Source organism: Cherax quadricarinatus, chromosome 11 (assembly GCF_038502225.1).
Source record: "Cherax quadricarinatus isolate ZL_2023a chromosome 11, ASM3850222v1, whole genome shotgun sequence".
Classification (NCBI taxonomy): domain Eukaryota; kingdom Metazoa; phylum Arthropoda; class Malacostraca; order Decapoda; family Parastacidae; genus Cherax; species Cherax quadricarinatus.
The window spans coordinates 38,920,599-38,945,149 of record NC_091302.1 but is presented as its reverse complement, the minus strand read 5'-3'; the positions used below and the strand labels follow the sequence as shown (position 1 = coordinate 38,945,149).

The window sequence follows — 24,551 nt, the reverse complement described above, 5'->3', positions numbered from 1 at the left end:
CAAGTCCCGCCCACAGGACCCCGCCCACAGGACCACGCCCACAGGAGGAGAGGGAGGCACACCAGAACAGGCGTTACCGCTGGTGTGGAGGCGTCAGCTGTGGGCGAAGCATCACTGGTCGAGCTGCTGCTGGTGTGGGCGGGCGTGGGTGGCCGGAGACGCAAGCGAGGACTCCACATCAATTCCTTCACCTTGGAGTAGCCTCCCCGCCCACACCCACTACTCCTACCCCGCCCACGTCGAACCTGCAAACATCTGTACAGTTATATGCGCCCATGTCATCATGAAGATGGCGCGCGCGCGCGCACACACACACACACATTACCCTAAGAAAAAAGAAGAGAAGTAAACTGGAGAGACGCTCCCTTTACAGGAGAAGACGAAGAATCACTGAGCTCCTCAAGAATGTTAGATTATCTGAAACAAGGAAGGAAGCGCTAACCAGGGAAGCGGAAAGTACTGAGCTAAGGACTCATACAGGATCCAGGAAAGACAAGAGGAGCTAAAAGCGATTAGTGAAACTGAAAGAAATTCAAAATATTTCTTTTCATATGCCAAAAACCACTTCTAGTATAGGGCCCCTGCTCAGACAAGATGGATCCTACACAGATGACAACAAAGAAATGAGTGAGATACTGAAATCTCAATATGACTGTGTTCAGCGACCCACTAATTAGTCTGATAGACAATTAAAACTTTTTTCATGCCTGAGCCTCAAAACCCTGCCAATGTATGCCAAATTTCTGATATAACCCTAACTCCACTAGACTTTGAGAAAGCCACTGACAACATGCCCATGCACTCAGCCCCAGGCCCAGACTCGTGGAACTCCGTGTTCATTAAGAACTGCAAGAAACCTCACGGGCCCAAAGTATGCTATGGAGGAGCTTAGACACAGGCGAGATTCCACAGTCACTAAAAACAACGGATATAGCCCCACTCCATAAAGGTGGTAGCAAAGTAGTAGCCGAGAACTTATAGACCAATAGCTTTAACGTCCCATATCATAAAAAGTCTTTGAAAAAATTCCAAGAAGCAGGATAGCAAACCACTTGGACTCCCAAAAATTGCACAATCCAGGGCAACATGGGTTCAGAGCAGGTCGCTCCTGCCTCTTGCAACTACTGGATCACTATATGGTCTTGGATGCACTGAAAAACAGAATGCAGATGTAGTATACACATATGTTGCAAAAGCTTTTTACAAGTGCGACCATGGTGTAATAGCACACAAAATGCGTGCTAAATGGATAACTGGCAAAGTAGGCATAATGGATATCAACTTTCTAACCAATAGAACACAAAGAGTAGTGGGAAACAGAGTTAAATCGGAAGCTGCCATAGTGAAGAGCTCTGTTCCATAAGGCACAGTACTCGCCCCCATCCTGTTCCTCATTCTCATATCAGACACAACAGAGATGTGAACCATAGCACCAAAACAGCCTCTGCAGACGATACTAGGAGCTGCATGAGTGTCATCCACTGAGGACACGACAAATCTCCAAGAAGATATAAACCAAGTTTTCCAATGGGCAACGGAGAGCAATATGATGTTCAATAAAGACATATTCCAACTACTCCATTATGGAAAACTGGAGGAAATAATAGATAGCAATGAGTATACTACAAACTCTAATCACACAAGAGAGCGGAAAAGTAATGTGAAGGACCTGGGAGTGGTAATGTCTGAGGATCTCACATTTAAGGATCATAACAGTGCCACTATCTGCGAGGAAAATGATAAGACGGATAATGAGAACATTCGAGACAAGAGATGCTAAACCAATGATGATCCTTTGTAAATCACTTCTTCTCTCTAGGCTGGAATACTGATGTACATTAACATCTCCATTCAAGGCAGGTGAAATTGCAGATCTAGAGAATGTGCAGAGAACCTTTACTGCACGTATAAGTTCCATCAAATACCTTAACTATTGGGAACACTTGGAAGCACTTGACTTGTACTCACTGGAGCGCAGGCGAGAGAGAGAGATAATTTACACCTGGAAGATTCTGGAGGGACTGGTTCCTAATCTGCACACGGAAGTCACTTCCTACGTAAGCAAAAGATTTGGCAGGCGATGCAACATACCCCCAGTGAAAAGTAGGGGCGCCAATGGTACACTAAAATGAAATACAACAAGTGTCAGGGGCCCAACACTGTTCAACAGCCTCCCACCAGACATGAGGGGCATTACCAAGAGACTCCTGGTTGTCTTCAAGAGGGAGCTGGATAGATACTTAAAGTCGGCGCCGGATCAGCCTAGCTATGGTTCGTACGTTGGACCACGTGCGACCAGCAGTAACAGCCTAGTTGATCAGGCCCTGATCCACCGGGAGGCCTGGTCGTGGACCGGACCGCGGGGGCATTGATCCCCGGAATGCGCTCCAGGAAGGTACACACACACACACACACACACACACACACACACACACACACACACACACACACACACACACACACACACACACACACACACCCTACACACACACCCCACACACACCCCACACACACACACACCCCACACACACCCCACACACACACACACCCCACACACACCCCACACACACACCACACACACACCCTCCACACACACACCCCACACACACACACACACCCCCCACACACACACACCACACACACACACACCACACACACACTCCCCACACACACACTCCACACACACACACAAACACAACACACACACAACACACACACACACTCAACACACACACAACACACACACACACTCACACACACAACACACACACAACACACACAAACACAAACACACACACAAACACACACACACACACATACACTCACATACACACACACACACATACACTCACATACACACACACACACACATACACTCACATACACACACACACACATACACTCACACACACACGTGTACGTATATACAACAGGCCTAGTGTCTAATCGACATGTGCCTAGGACAAAATGGTAACTAACACACACACACACACCTGTGACGAGACCCCTGCAACTACATACAGGTGAGCACAGAGACTACAAGTGGGACCAGCAAGAACAATGAGAGTGACTAGACGAGGAGAGCAGAGCAGTGATGACAGACAACCCAGCAGATGATGGTAATACTAGGCTACAAGGTGCACTGATGGAGGTAGCTGGGAGTGATGGTGGTGGTAGCCGCGAACGATGGAGGTGGTGGTAGCTAAGAATGATGGTGGTGATAGCTGCGAGTGATGAAGGTGTGGTGGTGGTAGCTACGAGTGATGGAAGTGTGATGGTGGTAGCTGCGAGTGATGAAGGTGTGGTGGTGGGAGCTGCGAGTGATGGGAGTGTGGTGGTGGTAGCTGCGAGTGATGGTGGTGGTAGCTGCGAGTGATGATGGTGGTAGCTGCGATTGATGGTGGTGGTAGCTGCGAGTGATGGCGGTGGTAGCTGCGAGTGATGGCGGTGGTAGCTGCGAGTGATGGCGGTGGTAGCTGCGAGTGATGGTGGTGGTAGCTGCGAGTGATGGTGGTGGTAGCTGCGAGTGATGGTGGTGGTAGCTGCGAGTGATGGTGGTGGTAGCTGCGAGTGATGGTGGTGGAAGCTGGGAGTGATGGTGGTGGAAGCTGGGAGTGGTGGTGGTGGTAGCTGGGAGTGGTAGCTGGGAGTGATGGGGGTGGTAGCTGGGAGTGGTAGCTGGGAGTGATGGGGGTGGTAGCTGGGAGTGATGGTGGTGGTAGCTGGGAGTGATGGTGGTGGTAGCTGAAGTGATGGTGGTGGAAGATGGGGATGATGGTGGTGGAAGATGGGGGTGATGATGGTGGAAGATGGGGGTGATGGTGGTGGTAGCTGCGAGTTAAGGTGGTGTGGTGGTAGTAGCTGAGAATAATAGTGGTGTGGTGGGGGTAGCTGGGAGTGATGGTGATGGTAGCTGGGAGTGATGGTGGTGGTAGCTGGGAGTGATGGTGGTGGTAGCTGGGAGAGGCGTGGCGGTGGTAGCTGGGAGTGATGGTGGTGGTAGCTGGGAGTGATGGTGGTGGTAGCTGGGAGTGATGGTGGTGGTAGCTGGGAGTAATAATGGTGTGGTAGTGGTAGCTGGGAGTGATGGTGGTTGTAGCTGGGAGTAATAGTGGTGTGGTGGAGGTAGCTGAGTGTGGTGGAGGTAGCTGGGAGTGTGGTGGAGGTAGCTGGGAGTGATGGAGGAGATAGCTGGGAGTGATGGAGGTGGTAGCTGGGAGTGATGGAGGTGGTAGCTGGTAGTGTTGGTGGCAAGTGGGAGTGGTGGTGGTGGTAAGTGGGAGTGGTTGTGGTGGTAAGTGGGAGTGGTGGTGGTGGTAAGTGGGAGTGGTGGTGGTGGTAAGTGGGAGTGGTGGTGGTGGTAAGTGGGAGTGGTGGTGGTGGTGGTAAGTGGGAGTGGTGGTGGTGGTAAGTGGGAGTGGTTGTGGTGGTAAGTGGGAGTGGTGGTGGTGGTAAGTGGGAGTGGTGGTGGTGGTGGTAAGTGGGAGTGGTGGTGGTGGTAAGTGGGAGTGGTTGTGGTGGTAAGTGGGAGTGGTGGTGGTGGTAAGTGGGAGTGGTGGTGGTGGTGGTAAGTGGGAGTGGTGGTGGTGGTAAGTGGGAGTGGTTGTGGTGGTAAGTGGGAGTGGTGGTGGTGGTAAGTGGGAGTGGTGGTGGTGGTAAGTGGGAGTGGTTGTGGTGGTAAGTGGGAGTGGTTGTGGTGGTAAGTGGGAGTGGTGGTGGTGGTAAGTGGGAGTGGTTGTGGTGGTAAGTGGGAGTGGTGGTGGTGGTAAGTGGGAGTGGTGGTGGTGGTAAGTGGGAGTGGTGGTGGTGGTAAGTGGGAGTGGTGGTGGTGGTAAGTGGGAGTGGTGGTGGTGGTAAGTGGGAGTGGTGGTGGTGGTAAGTGGGAGTGGTGGTGGTGGTAAGTGGGAGTGGTGGTGGTGGTACGTGGGAGTGGTGGTGGTGGTAAGTGGGAGTGGTGGTGGTGGTAAGTGGGAGTGGTGGTGGTGGTAAGTGGGAGTGGTGGTGGTGGTAAGTGGGAGTGGTGGTGGTAAGTGGGAGTGGTGGTGGTGGTGGTGGTAAGTGGGAGTGGTGGTGGTGGTGGTAAGTGGGAGTGGTTGTGGTGGTAAGTGGGAGTGGTTGTGGTGGTAAGTGGGAGTGGTGGTGGTGGTAAGTGGGAGTGGTGGTGGTGGTAAGTGGGAGTGGTGGTGGTGGTAAGTGGGAGTGGTTGTGGTGGTAAGTGGGAGTGGTGGTGGTGGTAAGTGGGAGTGGTGGTGGTGGTGGTAAGTGGGAGTGGTGGTGGTGGTAAGTGGGAGTGGTGGTGGTGGTAAGTGGGAGTGGTTGTGGTGGTAAGTGGGAGTGGTTGTGGTGGTAAGTGGGAGTGGTGGTGGTGGTAAGTGGGAGTGGTGGTGGTGGTAAGTGGGAGTGGTGGTGGTGGTAAGTGGGAGTGGTGGTGGTGGTAAGTGGGAGTGGTTAAGGGAAGAACAATTTGGGCCAGTAGCACAGTAACCTGGCGTGCTGCTGACCACCCGCATCACCACCAAGCATGTGCTCACACGCACACGCACACGCACACGCAGTTCTACCATACACTTTAACAACCACAACTTCATGCACAAAACATTAAACTCTCATACTTACATACATACCTACGTACATACATACAAAGCCAATAAAAATATATTGGTTTAAGGGACCACTAGCCATTAATGGGCCCACTCCCCCTATAGGGTGTTTCAAAATGATGGACCCAATTTCATATACATATTTCATATATCTTGGGTACATATATACCTCTCAGGGAAGGTTCCTTGATGTTGGTGAGGGGCTCTTGATTTAGGGAATTGGATCTGTGCTCCAGTTCCCCGAATTAAGCCTGAATGTTTTCCACATCCCCCCCCCGGGGCTGTATATAATAATAATAATAATAATAATAATAATAATAATAATAATAATAATAATAATAATAACTGGGTACATATATTTGAAACTAGGCGTTACTTTAAAAAGTTTTATTGGTCAGTAATCAACAGTTGCATGAACATTTAGTTATCAACATGTTCTCTGAGAACATTTAGTTATCAACATGTTCTCTGAGAACATTTAGTTATCAACATGTTCTCTGAGAACATTTAGTTATCAACATGTTCTCTGAGAACAACACAAGACTGCCACACACAAAGTTACATTTAATAAAAACTTGTTTTTCAGCCGAACTCCAGTTGGTATCTTCGTGCAAGTGTGTGTACACTTCTCCACGTACACACTGAAGCAGGTGCACACGGCGACCACCACAAGTGTGTGTACACTTCTCCACGTACACACTGAAGGTGTACACGGCGACCACCGCAGTGTGTGTACACTTCTCCACGTACACACTGAAGATGTACACGGCAACCACCGCAAGTGTGTGTACACTTCTCCACGTACACACTGAAGCAGGTGCACACGGCGACCACCGCAGTGTGTGTACATTTCTCCACGTACACACTGAAGATGTACACGGCGACCACCACAAGTGTGTGTACACTTCTCCACGTACACACTGAAGGTGTACACGGCGATCACCACAAGTGTGAGTACATTTCTCCACGTACACACTGAAGGTGTACACGGCGACCACCACAAGTGTGTGTATACTTCTCCACGTACACACTGAAGGTGTACACGGCGACCACCACAAGTGTGAGTACATTTCTCCACGTACACACTGAAGGTGTACACGGCGACCACCACAAGTGTGTGTACACTTCTCCACGTACACACTGAAGGTGTACACGGCGACCACCACAAGTGTGTGTACATTTCTCCACGTACACACTGAAGCAGATGCACACGGCGACCACCGCAGTGTGTGTACATTTCTCCGCGTACACATTGAAGGTGTACACGGCGACCACCACAAGTGTGTGTACATTTCTCCGCGTACACATTGAAGGTGTACACGGCGACCACCACAAGTGTGTGTACATTTCTCCACGTACACACTGAAGGTGTACACGGCGACCACCACAAGTGTGTGTACATTTATCCACGTACACACTGAAGGTGTACACGGCGACCACCACAAGTGTGTGTACATTTCCCCACGTACACATTGAAGCAGGTGTACACGGTGACCACCGCAGTGTGTGTACATTTCTCCACGTACACACTGAAGGTGTACACGGCGACCACCGCAGTGTGTACATTTCTCCACGTACACACTGAAGGTGTACACGGCGACCACCACAAGTGTGTGTACATTTCTCCACGTACACATTGAAGCAGGTGTACACGGTGACCACCGCAGTGTGTGTACATTTCTCCACGTACACACTGAAGGTGTACACGGCGGCCACCACAAGTGTGTGTACATTTCTCCACGTACACACTGAAGCAGGTGCACACGGCGACCACCGTAGTGTGTGTACATTTCTCCACGTACACACTGAAGGTGTACACGACGACCACCACAAGTGTGTGTACATTTCTCCACGTACACACTGAAGCAGGTGCACACGGCGACCACCGCAGTGTGTGTACATTTCTTCACGTACACACTGAAGGTGTACACGGCGACCACCACAAGTGTGTGTACATTTCTCCACGTACACACTGAAGGTGTACACGGCGACCACCACAAGTGTGTGTACATTTCTCCACATACACACTGAAGGTGTACACGGCGACCACCACAAGTGTGTGTACATTTCTCCACGTACACACTGAAGGTGTACACGGCGACCACCACAGTGTGTGTACATTTCTCCACGTACACACTAAAGGTGCACACGGCGACCACCACAGTGTGTGTACATTTCTCCACGTACACACTGAAGGTGTACACGGCGACCACCACAGTGTGTGTACATTTCTCCACGTACACACTGAAGGTGCACACGGCGACCACCACAGTGTGTGTACATTTCTCCACGTACACACTGAAGGTGCACACGGCGACCACCACAGTGTGTGTACATTTCTCCACGTACACACTGAAGGTGTACACGGCGACCACCACAAGTGTGTGTACATTTCTCCACGTACACACTGAAGGTGCACACGGCGACCACCACAGTGTGTGTACATTTCTCCACGTACACAGTGAAGGTGTACACGGCGACCACCACAAGTGTGTGTACATTTCTCCACGTACACACTGAAGGTGCACACGGTGACCACCACCACAAGAGGTTCACAACGTCATCGTCGTAACTCTTCTCGTAACTTACGATTTTCTTCAAGAAGAACAAAAAGGCAAAATACCGTGACTTAATAAATGGTCCAAGTCGGACCGAAACGTCGTGGTCAGCTGTCTCCTATGTGCCAGTTATTTGTGTACGACTTTCTTCAAGGTAAGCAAGACGAGGTTAAGAAAATGAGTGTTTGTGTAAGAAGGTTAAGTGTGTGATGTAAGGCTGGGTCGCTACACAAGCCACACTCACCCCTCCCTCCACCGGTAAGCCAGCGGACGGCCTCGGTCACATGACCAAAATCTCGAGGTGCGGGTCATCATATGACTAAGACTCGCCTCAGAAAACACTTGTCCTGTTTCCTAACAAACGTTTCCTAACCTAACCTCCCTCCCTACCACCATTAGCGTTTAAACTAAGCACATTAGCAGTGTGCTGCTGCCTGACTCTGCATTTCAGTAAGTTCAGTTAGGCACAGCTACACGTAAGTACAATCATACAATGTAAATTATCTAGGATAACTAAAAAATGAAGTTGAAGTGACTTACTTCCACTGGAAACAAACGCTATTTTTCCCCTGTTATCTATCATCACAGATGAAGTTTTTCTTATCTGAGCTGAGAGATTTCAGTGGATATCATCTGTTGCGCCAGTCAGGGTTCCACAACAAGAGCAGTGTCAAAGGTTTCCTTGCAGCAGACATGGAGCTACTATTACCCGGCACTATGAGGATGACCTACGCCAGGAAAAAGGAAGGACCACGATGGACCAGAAGAGATCAGAAAGGACCAGGGAGAACCATGAGGGACTAGGGAGAAAGCAGGATGGACCAGAGAGGAAGAAGGATGGTCCAAGAAGGACCAAGGAGTTAAGCAGGTTGAACCAGGAAGGGCCAGAGAGAGCGAGTTAGGAGCGTCACTCCATCATGAAGGAAGTCAGTACAACCTCCCTTATAACAACGGGGAATATTAGTGCAGATTTGAACGCTTGTTGGGTACTTTGTAAGTTTACATGAATCGTTCATAATCTAGCGTCGGCCACCTCATTAAGTTAATAACTTTAATAAAATGAGTAAGTTGAACCCGTTCTAGCAATATATTCACGGAGTGCTAAAACCGCAGGGCAGCAAGGCTTTTACCAATTATGTGTGTGTACTCGCCTAATTGTGGTTGCAGGGGTCGAGACTCAGCTCCTGGCCCCGCCTCTTCACTGATCGCTACTGGGTCCTCTCTCTCTCTCTGCTTCCTGAGCTTTGCCATACCTCGTCTTAAAGCTATGTATGGTCCCTGCCTCCACTACATCACTTGCTAGGCTATTCCACTTCCTGACGACTCTATGACTGAAGAAATACTTCCTAACATACCTGTGACTCGTCTGAGTCTTCAGCTTCCAATTGTGACCCCTTGTTTCTGTGTCCCCTCTCTGGAACATCCTGTCTCTGTCCACCTTATCTTTTCTACGCAGTATTTTGTATGTCGTTATCATGTCTCCCCTGACCCTCCTGTCCTCCAGTGTCGTCAGTCAGATTTCCCTCAACCTTTCATCGTAGGACATTCCCTTGAGCTCCGGAACTAGCCTTGTTGCAAACCTTTGTACTTTCTCTAACTTCTTGACGTGCTTGACCAGGTGTGGGCTCCAAACTGGCGTTGCATACTCCAGTATGGGCCTGACGTACACAGTGTACAGTGTCTTGAACGATTCCTTACTAAGGTATCGGAACGCTACTCTCAGGTTTGCCAGGCGCCCATATGCTGCAGCAGTTATCTGGTTGATGTGTGCCACTGGAGACGTGCTCGCTGTTATGGTCACCCCAAGATCTTTCTCCTTGAGTGAGGTTTGCAGTCTTTGTCCACCTAGCCAATACTCTGTCTGCGGTCTTCTTTGCCCTTCCCCAATCTTCATGACTTTGCAATTAACAGGGTTGAATTCGAGAAGCCAGTTGCTGGACCACGTGTCCAGCCTGTCCAGGTCTCTTTGTAGTCCTGCCTGACCCTCATCTGATTTAATTCTTTTCATTAACTTCACGTCATCTGTGAACCGGGGCACTTCAGAGTCTATCCCTTCCATGTCATTCACATATATCAAAAATAGCACTGATCCTAGGACTGACCCGTGTGGGACCCCGCTCATCACAGGCGCCCACTGTGATACCTCTTCACATACCATGACTCGTTGTTGCCTCCCTGTCAGGTATTCTTTAATCCACTGCAGTGCCCTTCCTGTTATAAGCGCCCGATCCTCCAGCTTCTGCACTAATTTCTTGTGAGGAACTGTGTCGAAGGCCTTCCTGCAGTCCAGGAAAATGCGATCAACCCACCCCTCTCTCTCGTATCTTACTTCCGTTACTCTGTCGTAAAACTCCAGAAGGTTTGTGACACAGGATTTGTTTTCCGTAAATACATGCTGGTTATCGTTTATAATCTTGTTCCGTTCCAGGTGCTCCACCACTCTCCTCCTGATAATCTTCTCCATGACTTTGCATACTATACACGTCAGAGACACAGGTCTGTAGTTTAGTGCCTCGTTTGTCTCCTTAAAAATGGGGACTACATTTGCCGTCTTCCATACCGCAGGTAGTTGACCAGTTTCAAGAGATGTATTGAAGATTGTGGATAGTGGCACGCACAGCGTCTCTGCTCCTCTAAGGATCCATGGGGAGATGTCCAGTCCCATCACCTTTGAGGTATCAAGGTTACTTAGCAGCTTCTGCACCTCCTCCTCCGTTGTTCGTATGTCATCCAACACTTGTTGGTATATTCCCTGTTGATGTTCCCCTCTGTGCTGTCTTCTCAGAGTCCTTCCTGTCTCTACTGTAAATACTTCCTTAAATCTCCTGTTGAGCTCCTCATATACCTCGTGATCGTTTCTTGTGAGTTCCCCACCTTCTGTCCTCAGCCTGATCACCTGGTCTTTGACTGTTGTCTTCCTCCTGATGTGGCTATATAGCAGTTTCGGGTCAGACTTGACTTTCGATGCTAATGTTATTTTCATACTGTCGCTGGGCCTCTCTCCTTACCTGTGTATACTCGTTCCTGGCTCTTCGACTAATCTCCTTATTTTCCTGTGTTCTTTGCCTTCTGTACTTTTTCCATTCTCTAGTGCACTTAGTTTTTGCCTCCCTACACCGTCGGGTAAACCAGGGACTCGTTCTGGTCTTCCCATTATTTCTGTTGCGTTTGGGAACAAACCTTTCCTCCGTCTCCTTGCATTTTGTAGTTACGTATTCCATCATTTAATTTACTTTTCTACCAGTTCTCCGTCCCACTGAACCACCTGCAGGAAGTTCCTCAAACCAGTATGGACCCCCTTTTATAGTCTGGCCTTTCCCATTCAACTTTTGTTACCCTCTCCACTTGTAGCTCTACTATGTATTCAAAGCACAGAACCACGTGGTCACTAGCACCTAGGGGCCTCTCATATATGATGTCTTCAATGTCTGAACTGCTCAGGGTGAACACAAGGTCCAGTCTTGCTGGTTCATCCTCCCCTCTCACTCTGGTAGTGTCCTTAACATGTTGATTCATGAGGTTTTTAAGTACTACATCCATCATCTTGGCTCTCCATGTTTCGGGACCCCCATGTGGCTCCAGGTTTTCCCAATAGATCTCCCTGTGGTTGAAATTGCCCATAACCAGTAACTTTGCTCTGCTCGAGTGTGTGTGAGTGTGTGTGTGTGTGTGTGTGTGTTAGTTACCATTTGGTCCTAGGCACATGTCGATTAGACACTAGGCCTGTTGTATGTGCATGCGTGTATGTGTGCACGTGTGTGTGTGTGTGTGTGTGTGTGTGTGTGTGTGTGTGTGTGTGTGTGTACTCACCTAGTTGAGGTTGCGGGGGTCGAGTCCGAGCTCCTGGCCCCGCCTCTTCACTGATCGCTACTAGGTCACTCTCCCTGAGCCGTGAGCTTTATCATACCTCTGCTTAAAGCTATGTATGGATCCTGCCTCCACTACATCGCTTCCCAAACTATTCCACTTACTGACTACTCTGTGGCTGAAGAAATACTTCCTAACATCCCTGTGATTCATCTGTGTCTTCAGCTTCCAACTGTGTCCCCTTGTTACTGTGTCCAATCTCTGGAACATCCTGTCTTTGTCCACCTTGTCAATTCCTCTCAGTATTTTGTATGTAGTTATCATGTCCCCCCTATCTCTCCTGTCCTCCTGTGTGTGTGTGTGTCTGTGTCTCTCTCTAGTGCCGAACATGTAAAACTGGTCAATTAGCAAGAACTCATTAAAATTAAGCCCTTTCTAAAATTTTCTCTTATACGTTTAAAGATATATTTTTTATGTTAATGTAAAAATTAATAACTTTGTACCAAAAGAACCTTAAAAAACTTACCTAACCTTATTATAACAAGCGCAATTTAATTAAGCCTAATCCGACTATACATATTTTAGATAAATTTACAATAATTTAATAATAAACACAGTGAAATATACATTTTTCGTTAGATTCAGAATGATCTTTGCGAAATTATTGCATACACAAATTTTCGCTTGCCTTATTCAGCAAGAAGAGCGTTGCTATTGAAGCCAAAATCTGAAGTTTTACCTATGATTGACACACTTGTGCAAAATTTGGTTATCTTTATTGTGACAACTCTTAGTCACTGGTTGGCGAAACGTTCTTATAGTAAAGACACCTAAATGTTGCAGAAGTGTCTTTTTCGTCAACATAAGAACATAAGAATGGAGGAACATTGCAAAAGGCCTACTGGCCCATACAAGGCAGGTCCTTATGAAAACCACCACTACCCAAGAATTTACTCCCGTACCCACGACATCAATCACTCCCAGCCCCTGTTTTCAAAATCATTTATATAATAATATGTAAATGAATGGCTCAGAGAACCAACAAGTTGATGAGACACATGTGCAACACTTCGGTATCTTTAATGAGGAAACGTTTCCCCACACAGTGGCTTCATCAGTCCATACAAAGGAGAATGGTGAAAAACAGGAGTAGTTTGAGGTAATCAGTCTCTCAACCTTGAGTCGATGTGGTCAGTCTTGAAAAGAATATATATATATATATATATATATATATATATATATATATATATATATATATATAAATATAAGAACATAAGAACATAAGAACGAAGGAACACTGCAGAAGGCCTACTGGCCCATGCGAGGCAGGTCCAAGTCTCCTACCGGCTTAAGCCAATGCACCCAACCTAGACAGGTCAGGTCACATTGACTTAAGGGAGGAACACGGCAACCGACCTGTTAGCACAAGCTATCAGGTCTAACTCACACCCACCCACATCTACTCATGTATTTATATATATATATATATATATATATATATATATATATATATATATATATATATATATATATATATATATATATATATATATATTAATATATATAATAATATAAAGGATTTGACGTGCTGTTGGAGTGTGAGCAACGTAACATTTATGAAGGGATTCAGGGAAACCGGCAGGCCGGACTCGAGTCCTGGAGATGGGAAGTACAGTGTCTGCACTCTGAAGGAGGGAATGATAATGAAAGTTTTTCTTTTTCGGGCCACCCTGCCTTGGTGGGAAACGGCCGATGTGTTAATAATAAAAAAATAAACACACACACACACACACACACACACACACACACACACACACACACACAGGTCGCTTAGTAGCAACCAGTGAGGAGGCAGGGCCAGGAGCTGTGAATCGACCCCTATGACCACAACTAGGTGAGTACATACACACACGCACAGGTAAACAACAATAAATTACAGAAACTGACTAGACACGTCTGGCAGTGAAGTCTTCCGAAATTTAGACTTAAAGACAACTTTGCTGACGTACACTGTGAAGACACCCTGACAGACGACAGACATTCTACTATGGTGTGTCAAACACACTAAGGGGGCAGCACCACACTAGGGGGGGCAGCAACACACTGAGGGGGCCATCAACACACTAATGGGGCCAGTAACACATTAAGGGGGCTATCAACAAAGGGTCAAGGGGAAGTGTAAGGGGGTCAGTTTAGGTTACGTGTTAGCATGCTCGTCATACTGTGTGTACCTCTAGCAAGGGCGTGAGCCACCTCAATGGGCGTGGGCGTGGCAGTGTACACAAGCACATCAACTTGGGTTGCGTGTCACGGTGTGTTTGTGCACTAACCTAGTTGTGTCGGCTATAGCTGAACCATAGTTCTTGGACTCCGCCTTTGCACTTAGCGTACTATCTGGAGTGTGGTCTGGGGGTCAACGCTCCCGCGGTTCGGTCCCGGACCAGGCAACAGCGAAGAATGAGACACTAATGCAACATTTGGGAATCTTTATCGAGGAAACGTTTCGCCAGCTAGTGGCTTATAAGGTCCAACACAGAGAGGAACGAACATTAAAATGGTATAAAATACCGACAGATTGTTAGGTAAGACACATATGCAACAGTTAGGTATCTTTATTTTGAAACGTTTCGCCTACACAGTAGGCTTCTTCAGTCGAGTACAGAAAAGTTGATAGAAGCAGAATCGTCTTCAAGTATCTTCTGCTTCTATCAACTTTTCTGTACTCGACTGAAGAAGCCTACTGTGTAGGCGAAACGTTTCAAAATAAAGATACCTAACTGTTGCATATGTGTCTTACCTAACACAGAGAGGAACGGTGAACAATGGTATAAAATACAGTAAAAAATTAAACACAAATGCAGTATAATGTGATCCTTTATTGGTAACGTTTCGCCCACACTAGTGAACTTCATCAAGTCACAGACAGATGTACCTGGGTAAACAGTTACACGAGTATATATAGTGTGGAATGGTATACAATACCGACAAGATGAAAATTAGACACGTGTGCGACATCTGGGCATCTTTAATTGTAGACGTTTCGCCAACCAGTGACTTTATCCATACAGATTCTAGGACATCACTTGAAGACTATATACAAAAGATGAGGTAATCAGTCCCTCTGATTACCTCGTCTTTTGTATACAGTCTTCAAGTTATGTCCTAGAATCTGTATGGATAAAGCCACTGGTTGGCGAAACGTCTACAATTAAAGATACCCAGATGTCGCACACGTGTTTAATTTTCAGTGTTGGTTAGGTTGAGACGGGCCTGCAAGCTCGTATTTTTACTGTTGCAGTATATATGTCAGAGCCGAGTCTGCCGCCATAACTGTCAACATGTGCAACATTTTGCAAGACTATGTTAGGCTAGTGAACTAGTGTGTACAGTGTCTAGCTCACCCACTGGAACTCTCACTATTGTGGTCTTCAAGGTGGGAGCAAGAAGACTCCTTGATGATCAATTACACTTGATAAAAGGAACTGGAGCTAACCTCCCCTTCCTTGGATCAAACCTGGTTACCTACTATATCCCCCCAGCGCTGAAGTTCCCTTTACGGGGAATGATAATGATAATTTTATTCTGCAGAATAAAGTATTTCTTAAATAGTGCCTAAGTTAGCATGGTTAGTTAGTCTTAGGTTGATTATTAATATTACATTAACAACGGAACGGTAAACCATATGGGTGACTCTCTCTCTGTATATATACATATACATGTATATATATATATATATATATATATATATATATATATATATATATATATATATATATATATGTCGTGCCGAATAGGCAGAATTTGCGATGTATAGCAACGCTATCTTGCCATATATATTTGTGTATATATATAACGAAAAAAATATATTTCATTGTGTTTGTTTAGTATTATACTGTAAACAAATCTATATATTTAGTTGGGTTAGGCTAAAATAAATTGTTCTTGTTATAATAAGGTTAGGTAAGTTTTCTAAGTTTCTTTTGGTTCAGAATTATTACATTAACATTAATATATATCTTTAAAAGTATATATATGAGTTCTGGCTAAATAATGTATATATGTATGTATGTATATATTTATGTATATATGTGTGTGTGTGTGTGTGTGTGTGTGTGTGTGTGTGTGTGTGTGTGTGTGTGTGTGTGTGTGTGTGTGTGTGTGTGTGTGTGTGTGAGGGGAGAGAGAGAAGGCAGGGATAGGAATCATTCAGTCATGCTCCCAGACGGACAAACTCAATCCTTTGTTCACTCTTCGGCAAGTTTTTCTCCTGTGACTTACTGGACTGGGTGTGTCTGTGGCAGCACGGTTCGTGTCTGTCTGTGGTAGCACGGTCTGTGTTGAACAGTCTTGGACCACGGATGTTGACGCAGTGTTTTCTTATTGTGCCCACGGTGTCCCTGTTGTTCACTGGGTTTATTTTACACTTCCTATCTCTCACATTTCAGTACGTTTTTCTGACAGTGTGCAGATTTTGGGCTAGACCCTCAGTTACCTTCCATGTATATATTTTATCAGCACACACACTCTCCGCTTCCAACAGAGCGTTCCGAATAATATAAATGTTTTATTGCCTGTATACGGGCTATAAACAATCAATATACGTTTTCCAGCTTGTATATCTCCCCTGCCTTGCAAGGAGGCGCCAACACCAAACATTATCACATGTAACTTCAACAGTGTTACCACTGGCATTATTTCTCTCGTTTCAGAAGTTCTCATTAACTGCTCTTGCTTTCGCCACATTTACCTTTTCGTGTTCTTTAAATGATAGGTTATCTGTCATTATTATTACCTTATATGAGATGGTCCTCCTGTGTTCTGTGTTTTCATTCCGTATTAAGCAGTTGGGATTTGTCACCCTTGAACAATATGTTATTTTTCACTGCAACACCTGATATATGCTTTCAAATTTCCCGTGTCTTCTACAGAGACGATTTTCATGTTTATTTTGGTATCATTCGTGAAGGATTATGTGAAGCTGTGACAACTGGTTGTGTGCGCTGAGGCCGAGAAACAAGGCGCCAGGTCCTTGCCTGTTAAATCGTGGAGTACTGAACTTGCTTTACTACCCGAGGATTCCTGAAGGATGATTCCGGGAGTCAACACCCTCTCGGACTGCCCCCAGACCAGGCCTCATGGTGGATAAAGTTCTGATCAACCAGGTTGTTACTGCCGGCTGCATGCTGTCCGACGTACGAACTACATCGTAGCTCGACTGATCAGGAACCGACTTACTGACTTCCCTCTTGATAATAGCCAGGGGTCTGTTGGTAATACCTGTTACGTATGATGGGAGGCTGAGCCTTGGGCCTCTTACACTTACTGTGTTATGAGGGTACTTATGGCATCCCAGCTTTTCACTGGGGGTATTTTGCACCTTCTACCGAGCCTCTTGCTTTCGTAGGGAGCCATTTGTGTGCAAATCGGGACCAGTCCCTTGAGGATTTTCCTGGTGTAAATCACATTTCTCGCCCGCGTTCCAAGAAGTACAGGTCGAAGGACTTCGAACGTTCCCAGTAATTTAAGTGCTTGACTGAATTTATACGAGAAGTGAAGGTTCTCTATACAATATCCAGGTGTGCAATTTCGCCTACTTTTAAAGAGTGTGTTAATATACAACAGTATTCCAGCCTAGAGGACGAGTTTTAGAGGATCATCATTGGGTTGGCATCTCTGTTTTAATGGTCTCATTATCTATCCTGTCATTTTCCTTGAGGCAGTGATAGTAACTGCTGTGATGTTTGAAAGTGAGATCCTCCGATCCTTGAAAATGAGATCCTTCACGGCAGTTATCGCTCCACTGACTGATTAGTTTTACTCTATTCTAGTTCTTATTTCCTCATTTTTTCCACAACAAAGTAACTGAACATAATATTGTTGTTCACTGCAACATTTACTTTACATCAGCTTGCACACTTGCTATATCCTCCAGGGATGCAATTTTCCTACAAATTCTAGTATCGCCTGGAAAGGCTGATACGGTCGTATCAGTATCGCCTGGAAAGGCTGATACGGTCGTATCAGTATCGCCTGGAAAGGCTGATACGGTCGTATCAGTATCGCCTGGAAAGGCTGATACGGTCGTATGATTTACGTCGCTGTTTGTCCAATATGACGATAAAGAAAAACATGGCTACGAACACTAGTGAACACCGAAATTTTCACTACAGCTGCCTCCGACTTTTAACTGTCTCATATTACTCTTTCAGTTTCATTTACTGGAAAATAATAAAAAAAAAAATCTACCAACATTTACCAGTTAATCCTTTTGCAAGTATTCTGTGCGCCATTATAGTATTTATCGAAAGATTTTGCAAAATCTGTGTATACTGTGTGGTATTTTGTCTTCCAGTGCATCCAAGACCATGTGGTAATAGACCAGTAGCTGCGAGAGGCAGGAGCGACCTGATGTAAACCCATGCTGCCCTGGGTACTGCAATCATTGTGATTCCATGAGGTTAGTGATCCTGCTTCTTAAAATTATGATTTTTAATAATGTGGGACATTAGTGCAATTTTTTTAGCTACCATCTTTGTGGAGTAGGACTATGTTGTTTTTAATGACCCTGGGACTACCCTTTACCTAGGTTTCCTTTCCGTAGAACATTTAAGGCAGCTCCTGATAAACACAGATTCACATATTCTTTAAAAAAAAATAAATATCCATCTTCTCACTTTTCCCGATATACTTAGTGACTATTTTATGGACAGTCACTCCATGATCACATCTGTCCAACGCCATCGCCAGCTCCGTGTATATCAAGATAAGATAAGATAAGATTTCGTTCGGATTTTTAACCCCGGAGGGTTAGCCACCCAGGATAACCCAAGAAAGTCAGTGCGTCATCGAGGACTGTCTAACTTATTTCCATTGGGGTCCTTAATCTTGTCCCCCAGGATGCGACCCACACCAGTCGACTAACACCCAGGTACCTATTTGCTGCTAGGTGAACAGGACAACAGGTGTAAGGAAACGTGTCGAAATGTTTCCACCCGCCGGGAATCGAACCCGGGCCCTCCGTGTGTGAAGCGGGAGCTTTAGCCACCAGGCCACCGGGCCACATCACATCAGCGATTTCGTTTTCTTCCAAAGCCTCCGTAATTGTGTCGTAATGTAATGGTTGTGGCAAGCATTAGCTTCCAGTTTTTGATCTAGGTTGACTTAGGTCGTCTAGGTTATTCTTTTAAATCAAATTTGTAATATGGTATCCCTACCAGCCTTTCTAAAACTTGTATGTGAAGTTAGTGCTACTGATCTGTAAATTTGTCTTGCCAGAGCTTTACTGTCTCCTTTGTGCACAGGAAGTGTTTGCGAATTTTAAGGCTTCTGGGATTTCACCTTGATCTACACACTTTCCCCAGAAATACTTTAATCCCAATATAGGGACTGAACTAACTTTGAAGACTATACGCACTCAAAAGATACACACCTCGGTGTATGTGTATGTGTGTGTGTGAGAGAGCGAGAGAGCGAGAGAGCGAGAGAGCGAGAGAGAGAGAGAGAGAGAGAGAGAGAGAGAGAGAGAGAGAGAGAGAGAGAGAGAGAGAGAGAGAGAGAGAGAGAGAGAGAGAGAGAGAGAGAGAGAGAGAGAATTTAAATAAATATTGGAATACAGCTTACCCATTTCACCAGAAAAAATAACTATACACGCTGGATTACAGCTTAATAGTTCAGTGAAGCAGGACTCCCGCTGCCTGCTCTCACACTAGGCCTGGTCAGCCAGGCTGTTGCTGCCGCCCTTACCTAGCAGTAGATCGATAAATACCTTGAGGTTAGTGGACACTTGGTATATTGCACGGGGAAGACCACAGAGCAGACGAGAGAGTCGTTTCTTAGGTTATCCTGGATTATTGACAGTATAATAACCTATGTGATATGTCAGCTTAATGAAAATAAGATGCTAGATATATTTAGCAAGTTTCCTAAATTTGCTTGCGAGATAAGTGAACTGTAGATATAAATCTAGACGTAAACCCTTTCGGAGGCCTAGTTCCTAGGCCTTTTGTGTATCCACATGCTCTTGCGCTACCCTCCACAGGATGGGTACGAGGTGCACAATACATCAGCCGCTTCGGCGGCAAAATCTAATATTAACCCTCCGGGGGTTGATAACCCATAGCTGGTCGTAAGAGAAAGAAAACTTTCAAAACAGATCAGAGGTGCATCACAGGTACCTTACCAGTGTTAGTGTGCCAGTGTGCGCTGCGTGTTCCACCACAGCGCCAGTGTGCGCTGCGTGTTCCACCACAGCGCCAGTGTGCGCTGCGTGTTCCACCACAGCGCCAGTGTGCGCTGCGTGTTCCACCACAGCGCCAGTGTGCGCTGCGTGTTCCACCACAGGCACCGTCACAACACCGGAAATAAACTCAACATTCCACGTCTCGCCGAAAAAATAAGTGAACACCGTTACGCTTGCTAATCCGCCCAGGCCCTTAAAGGTTCACCTGGTGGGTGTGCCGGGGTCAATGCTCCCGCGGCCCGGTCACAGACCAGGCCTCTCGGTGGATGACCTCAATCAACTAGGTTGTTGGTGTTAGCCGCACGAGTACAACATAAGCACCGCGGCCCGGCTGATCAGGCACTTTATAAATTTATCTAGTTCTTTCTTGGAGACAGTCACTAGTCTTTTTCTAATACCTCCTATATATGAAGGATATCCAAAAGTCTTGGTCCCTTCACACTTACCGAGTGTACTCACTGCACTCCTGCTTTTTCTTCGGGGTATTTTGCACCGCCTTTGTGAGTAGATTTGGAACCAATCCTTTGAGAATTTTCCAGGTGTGGAATATAATGTATCTGTCTCGCCTACGTTCCAATGAATACAAATCGAGGGACTTCAACCTCTCCCAGTAATTTAGCTACTTGACTGCGTCTATGTGAGCAGTGAAGATTCTCTGCACATTCTCCAAGTCTAGTTTGGTCTGCCTTGACCGAAGATGTTAAGAGTACATCAGTACTCCAGCCAAGAGACAACAAATAAGTTGAAGATTATCATCACTGGCCTGGTACGTCTACTTCTGAAGGTTCTGTTCATCCAGTCTATCGCAATAACAAGGAAAATTGTTGTAACAATGTTGAGATCTTTCATCTCAAAGAATACAATTCAGTACCGTGACACAACAATTCACAAATTACCCACACATTGAAGACAAGTGGTTATGAGATTTGATGTGCTGTTGGAGTAAGGTGACATGATGTGCTGTTGGAGCAAGGTAACATATCTGATCTGCTGTTGGATTAAGGTAACATATTGGATGTGTTGTTGGAATTTGAGTAAAGTTTATCTTGGAGAGTGTTCCGGGGGTCAACGCCCCCGCCGCCCGGGAATGATCAGGCCTCCCTGTGGATGGCCTGATCTTGGGAGATCAGGCCATCCACTGAATGTTGATAATGCTGTCCGCACTCAATCCTACGTTCCTGACCAGCCTACGTTCCTGGCTGGTCAGGAACTGACTTAAGGAACTTATCCAGTTCCCCTTTGACGACAGCAACAACTCTATTGGTAATCACCTCTTTATATATGATGGGAGGCTGTTGAATAGTCTTGGGCTCCTTAGAATTATTGTGCTCTCTCAGTGTACTCTTGACGCCCTTACTTTTAACTGGAGTATACTGCAGTCTGCCTCTTGCTTTCGTAAAGAGTGATTTCTATGTGAAGAGTTGGGGCCAGTTCCTGTGTGAAAGATATTTGAAATGATTCAGGGGCGAATGACAGCCGACTGGAGTGTAGGAAGTACAGCTCCTACCTACACTCTGAAGGAGGGGGTGAGGGAGGTTACCTGTGACTGGTTTCGAGGATTTTATACCCTTAATTGATTGTCTGTCAAACCAGACTTGCTGTTGGGGAGTTTGGTGGCCCACATATCCATCACAGCCTGGTTGATTTGGCACTTAGCAAAGGTGGTGATCCCGTTTCCTCTCAGACTTCTACATACTTATTCCAGCAATATATCTGATATGTGCTGGGAGTAGGTTGAATAGTCTGTACCCATGGATGTTGACATAGTGTTCTTTTATTGTGCCCATGGCACCCCAGCATTTCAGTGAATTTATTTTAATTTAATCTCATTTTTCTAACTCCAGAACAGCATATATTAATAGAAACTGCTGCTATAATTGCATTTTATGGGAAAAATAAGCCAAATCGTTTATTTTTTTCAAGTAGCATATATGCATATTTTAGCTAAAAATTGATGTTTGTCAGAAAATAACTGAAACCGTATTGAATCGTCGAAATATTATATACTTGAGGTGTTCCCAGCAATTCAAATGATACAATAACTCTGTGCAAGTAACACACGATGTCCGCAAATACTCCAGTTCTGATACCTCTCCTGCCTTGAACGGAGCCGTCAACAGTGAACAATAGTCTAAGCCAGAGTACACAAATGATCTGAGACAGTGTCACCATGGGTATTGTTTATTCTGCTGTGAAAGTTGTCATTATCCACATCATTTTTCTGGTATATGTGGCACCTGCTTCATTGTGCTCACTACATGGTGGGGCACGTGTTCTAGTCATTCTGAGAGATGCTCTTATGTTACATATCCTGCGCACATTGTGTGAGATGTTCCTCACATATTGTGTATCCTGCGCTCATTCAGAGGTCTTCATTCTTTCTATATCTGAGCACTTCAGATGGTCATCACAGTTACAGTGTACACACACACTTCTTACAAGGTACTGACTGAGTGATGGTCAACGTGTTTCCTTTTGTGCGACACATCAACTTGGCGAGAAACAGCCGATGAGGTGTGTGTGTGTACTCACCTAGTTGTACTCACCTAGTTGAGGTTGCGGGGGTCGAGTCCGAGCTCCTGGCCCCGCCTCTTCACTGATCACTACTAGGTCACTCTCCATGAGCCGTGAGCTTTATCATACCTCTGTGTGTGTGTGTGTGTGTGTGTGTGTGTAATCGCCTAGTTGGGGTTGCAGGGGTACAGTCATAGCTCCTGGCCCCGTCCCTTCACTGGCCGCTGTTGGGTCACTCTCCCTGAACCGTGAGCTTTATCATACCTCTGCTTAAAGCTATGTATGGATCCTGCCTCCACTACATCGCTTCCCAAACTATTCCACTTCCTGACTACTCTGTGACTGAAGAAATACTTCCTAACATCCCTGTGATTCATCTGTGTCTTCAGCTTCCAACTGTGTCCCCTTGTTGCTGTGTCCCATCTCTGTCCACATTGTCAATTCCTCTCAGTATTTTATATGTAGTTATCATTTCCCCCCTATCTCTCCTGTCCTATGTGTGTGTGTGTGTGTGTGTGTGTGTGTGTGTGTGTGTGTGTGTGTGTGTGTGTGTGTGTGTGTGTGTGTGTGTGTGTGTGTGTGTGTGTTTGTGTGTGTGTGTGTGTGTGTGTTTTGTGTGTGTGTGTGTGTGTGTGTGTGTGTGTGTGTGTGTGTGTGTGTGTGTGTGTGTGTGTGTGTGTGTGTGTGTGTGTGTGTGTACTCATATGTACTCACCCACGTGCGAAGGTGACTTCGAGCGGAGCTGCTGCTGTGTGCAGAGCTCTGAGCAGGAGATTCGAGAGGAGCTGCTGCTGGGTTGCAGGGCTCCGGAGAAGGCTGCTGAAGTCTCTGGAGGAGACTGTTGGAGACACTGGGCAGAGTACAGGCTTGGAGCAGCACTCATGCTGTGTAGGTCTCGGGACCTGTGGCTTAGTTCCTGTGGTGAACAGTCCTCTGAACTATATTGTAAGTTATATTCATTTTCGTCAAGTTGATTGTATTCCCTGTCCCAATGCTTATATGTACCACCCCATTTATCTAAACACAATAATGTACTCCTGTTCTCAAATATATAATTGTACAAAGACTTAATAATAAACTGTGAGTAGAATAGTAATATTCACGGTCCCCGTTATTTGCTCTATTATTTATTATTTTATTTCAAGTATTGAGAGGGTGAGTAGTGTGGTGGGTAGAGTAATGAGAGGTGAAGGTGTAGTCACCAGTGACCTCACATTACCTACCTCCGCTAATCATCTCTCCTACCACCTCACCTGCCTATTGACTCCCTTACTCCCATATTCCCCAATTATCCTTTACGTCCATTACCCCCACTACATGGCTGCAGGGGTCGAGTCATAGCTCCTGCCCCGCCTCTTCACTGGTTGCTACTGGGTCCTCTCTCTTCCTGCTCCATGAGCTTTATCAAACCTCGTCTTAAAACTATGTATGGTTCCCGCCTCCACTACGTCACTTTCTAGGCTATTCCACTGCCTGACAACTCTATGACTGAAGAAATACTTCCTAACATCCCTTTGACTCATCTGAGTCTTCAACTTCCAACTGTGGCCTCTTGTTTCTGGGTCCTATCTCTGGAACATCCTGTCTTTGTCCACCTTGTCCATTCTGCACAGTATTTTATATGTCGTTATGTCTCCCCTGACCCTCCTGCGTCGTCAGGCAGACTTCACTTAACCTTTCTTCGCAGGACAATTCCCTTATCTCTGGGATTAGTCTTGTTGCAAACCTTTACACTTATTCTAGTTTTTTTTGACGTGCTTGACCAGGTGTGGATTCCAAACTGGTGCTGCATACTCCAGTATAGGCCTGACGTAAATGGTGTACAGAGTCTTG

At 46.0% G+C, this 24,551-nt stretch overlaps 1 protein-coding gene across 22 annotated transcripts in view; it reads right to left on the bottom strand.

The window, feature by feature from the left end:
- The window catches only part of osp (myosin phosphatase Rho interacting protein outspread), a 595,661-nt gene that overhangs the window by 524,747 nt on the left and 46,363 nt on the right, over positions 1–24,551 (bottom strand). For 17 of the 22 annotated variants that reach the window (XM_070084011.1, XM_070084013.1, XM_070084000.1 and 14 more), the window contains exon 2: positions 78–245. The exons of 4 other annotated variants lie outside the window; for them this stretch is intronic. In XM_070084011.1, coding sequence (XP_069940112.1) covers positions 78–245 — 168 coding nt within the window. Of the gene's footprint in view, positions 1–77; positions 246–24,551 lie in introns of those variants that run through there. One more of the 22 variants, XM_070084015.1, reaches the window with a different exon arrangement.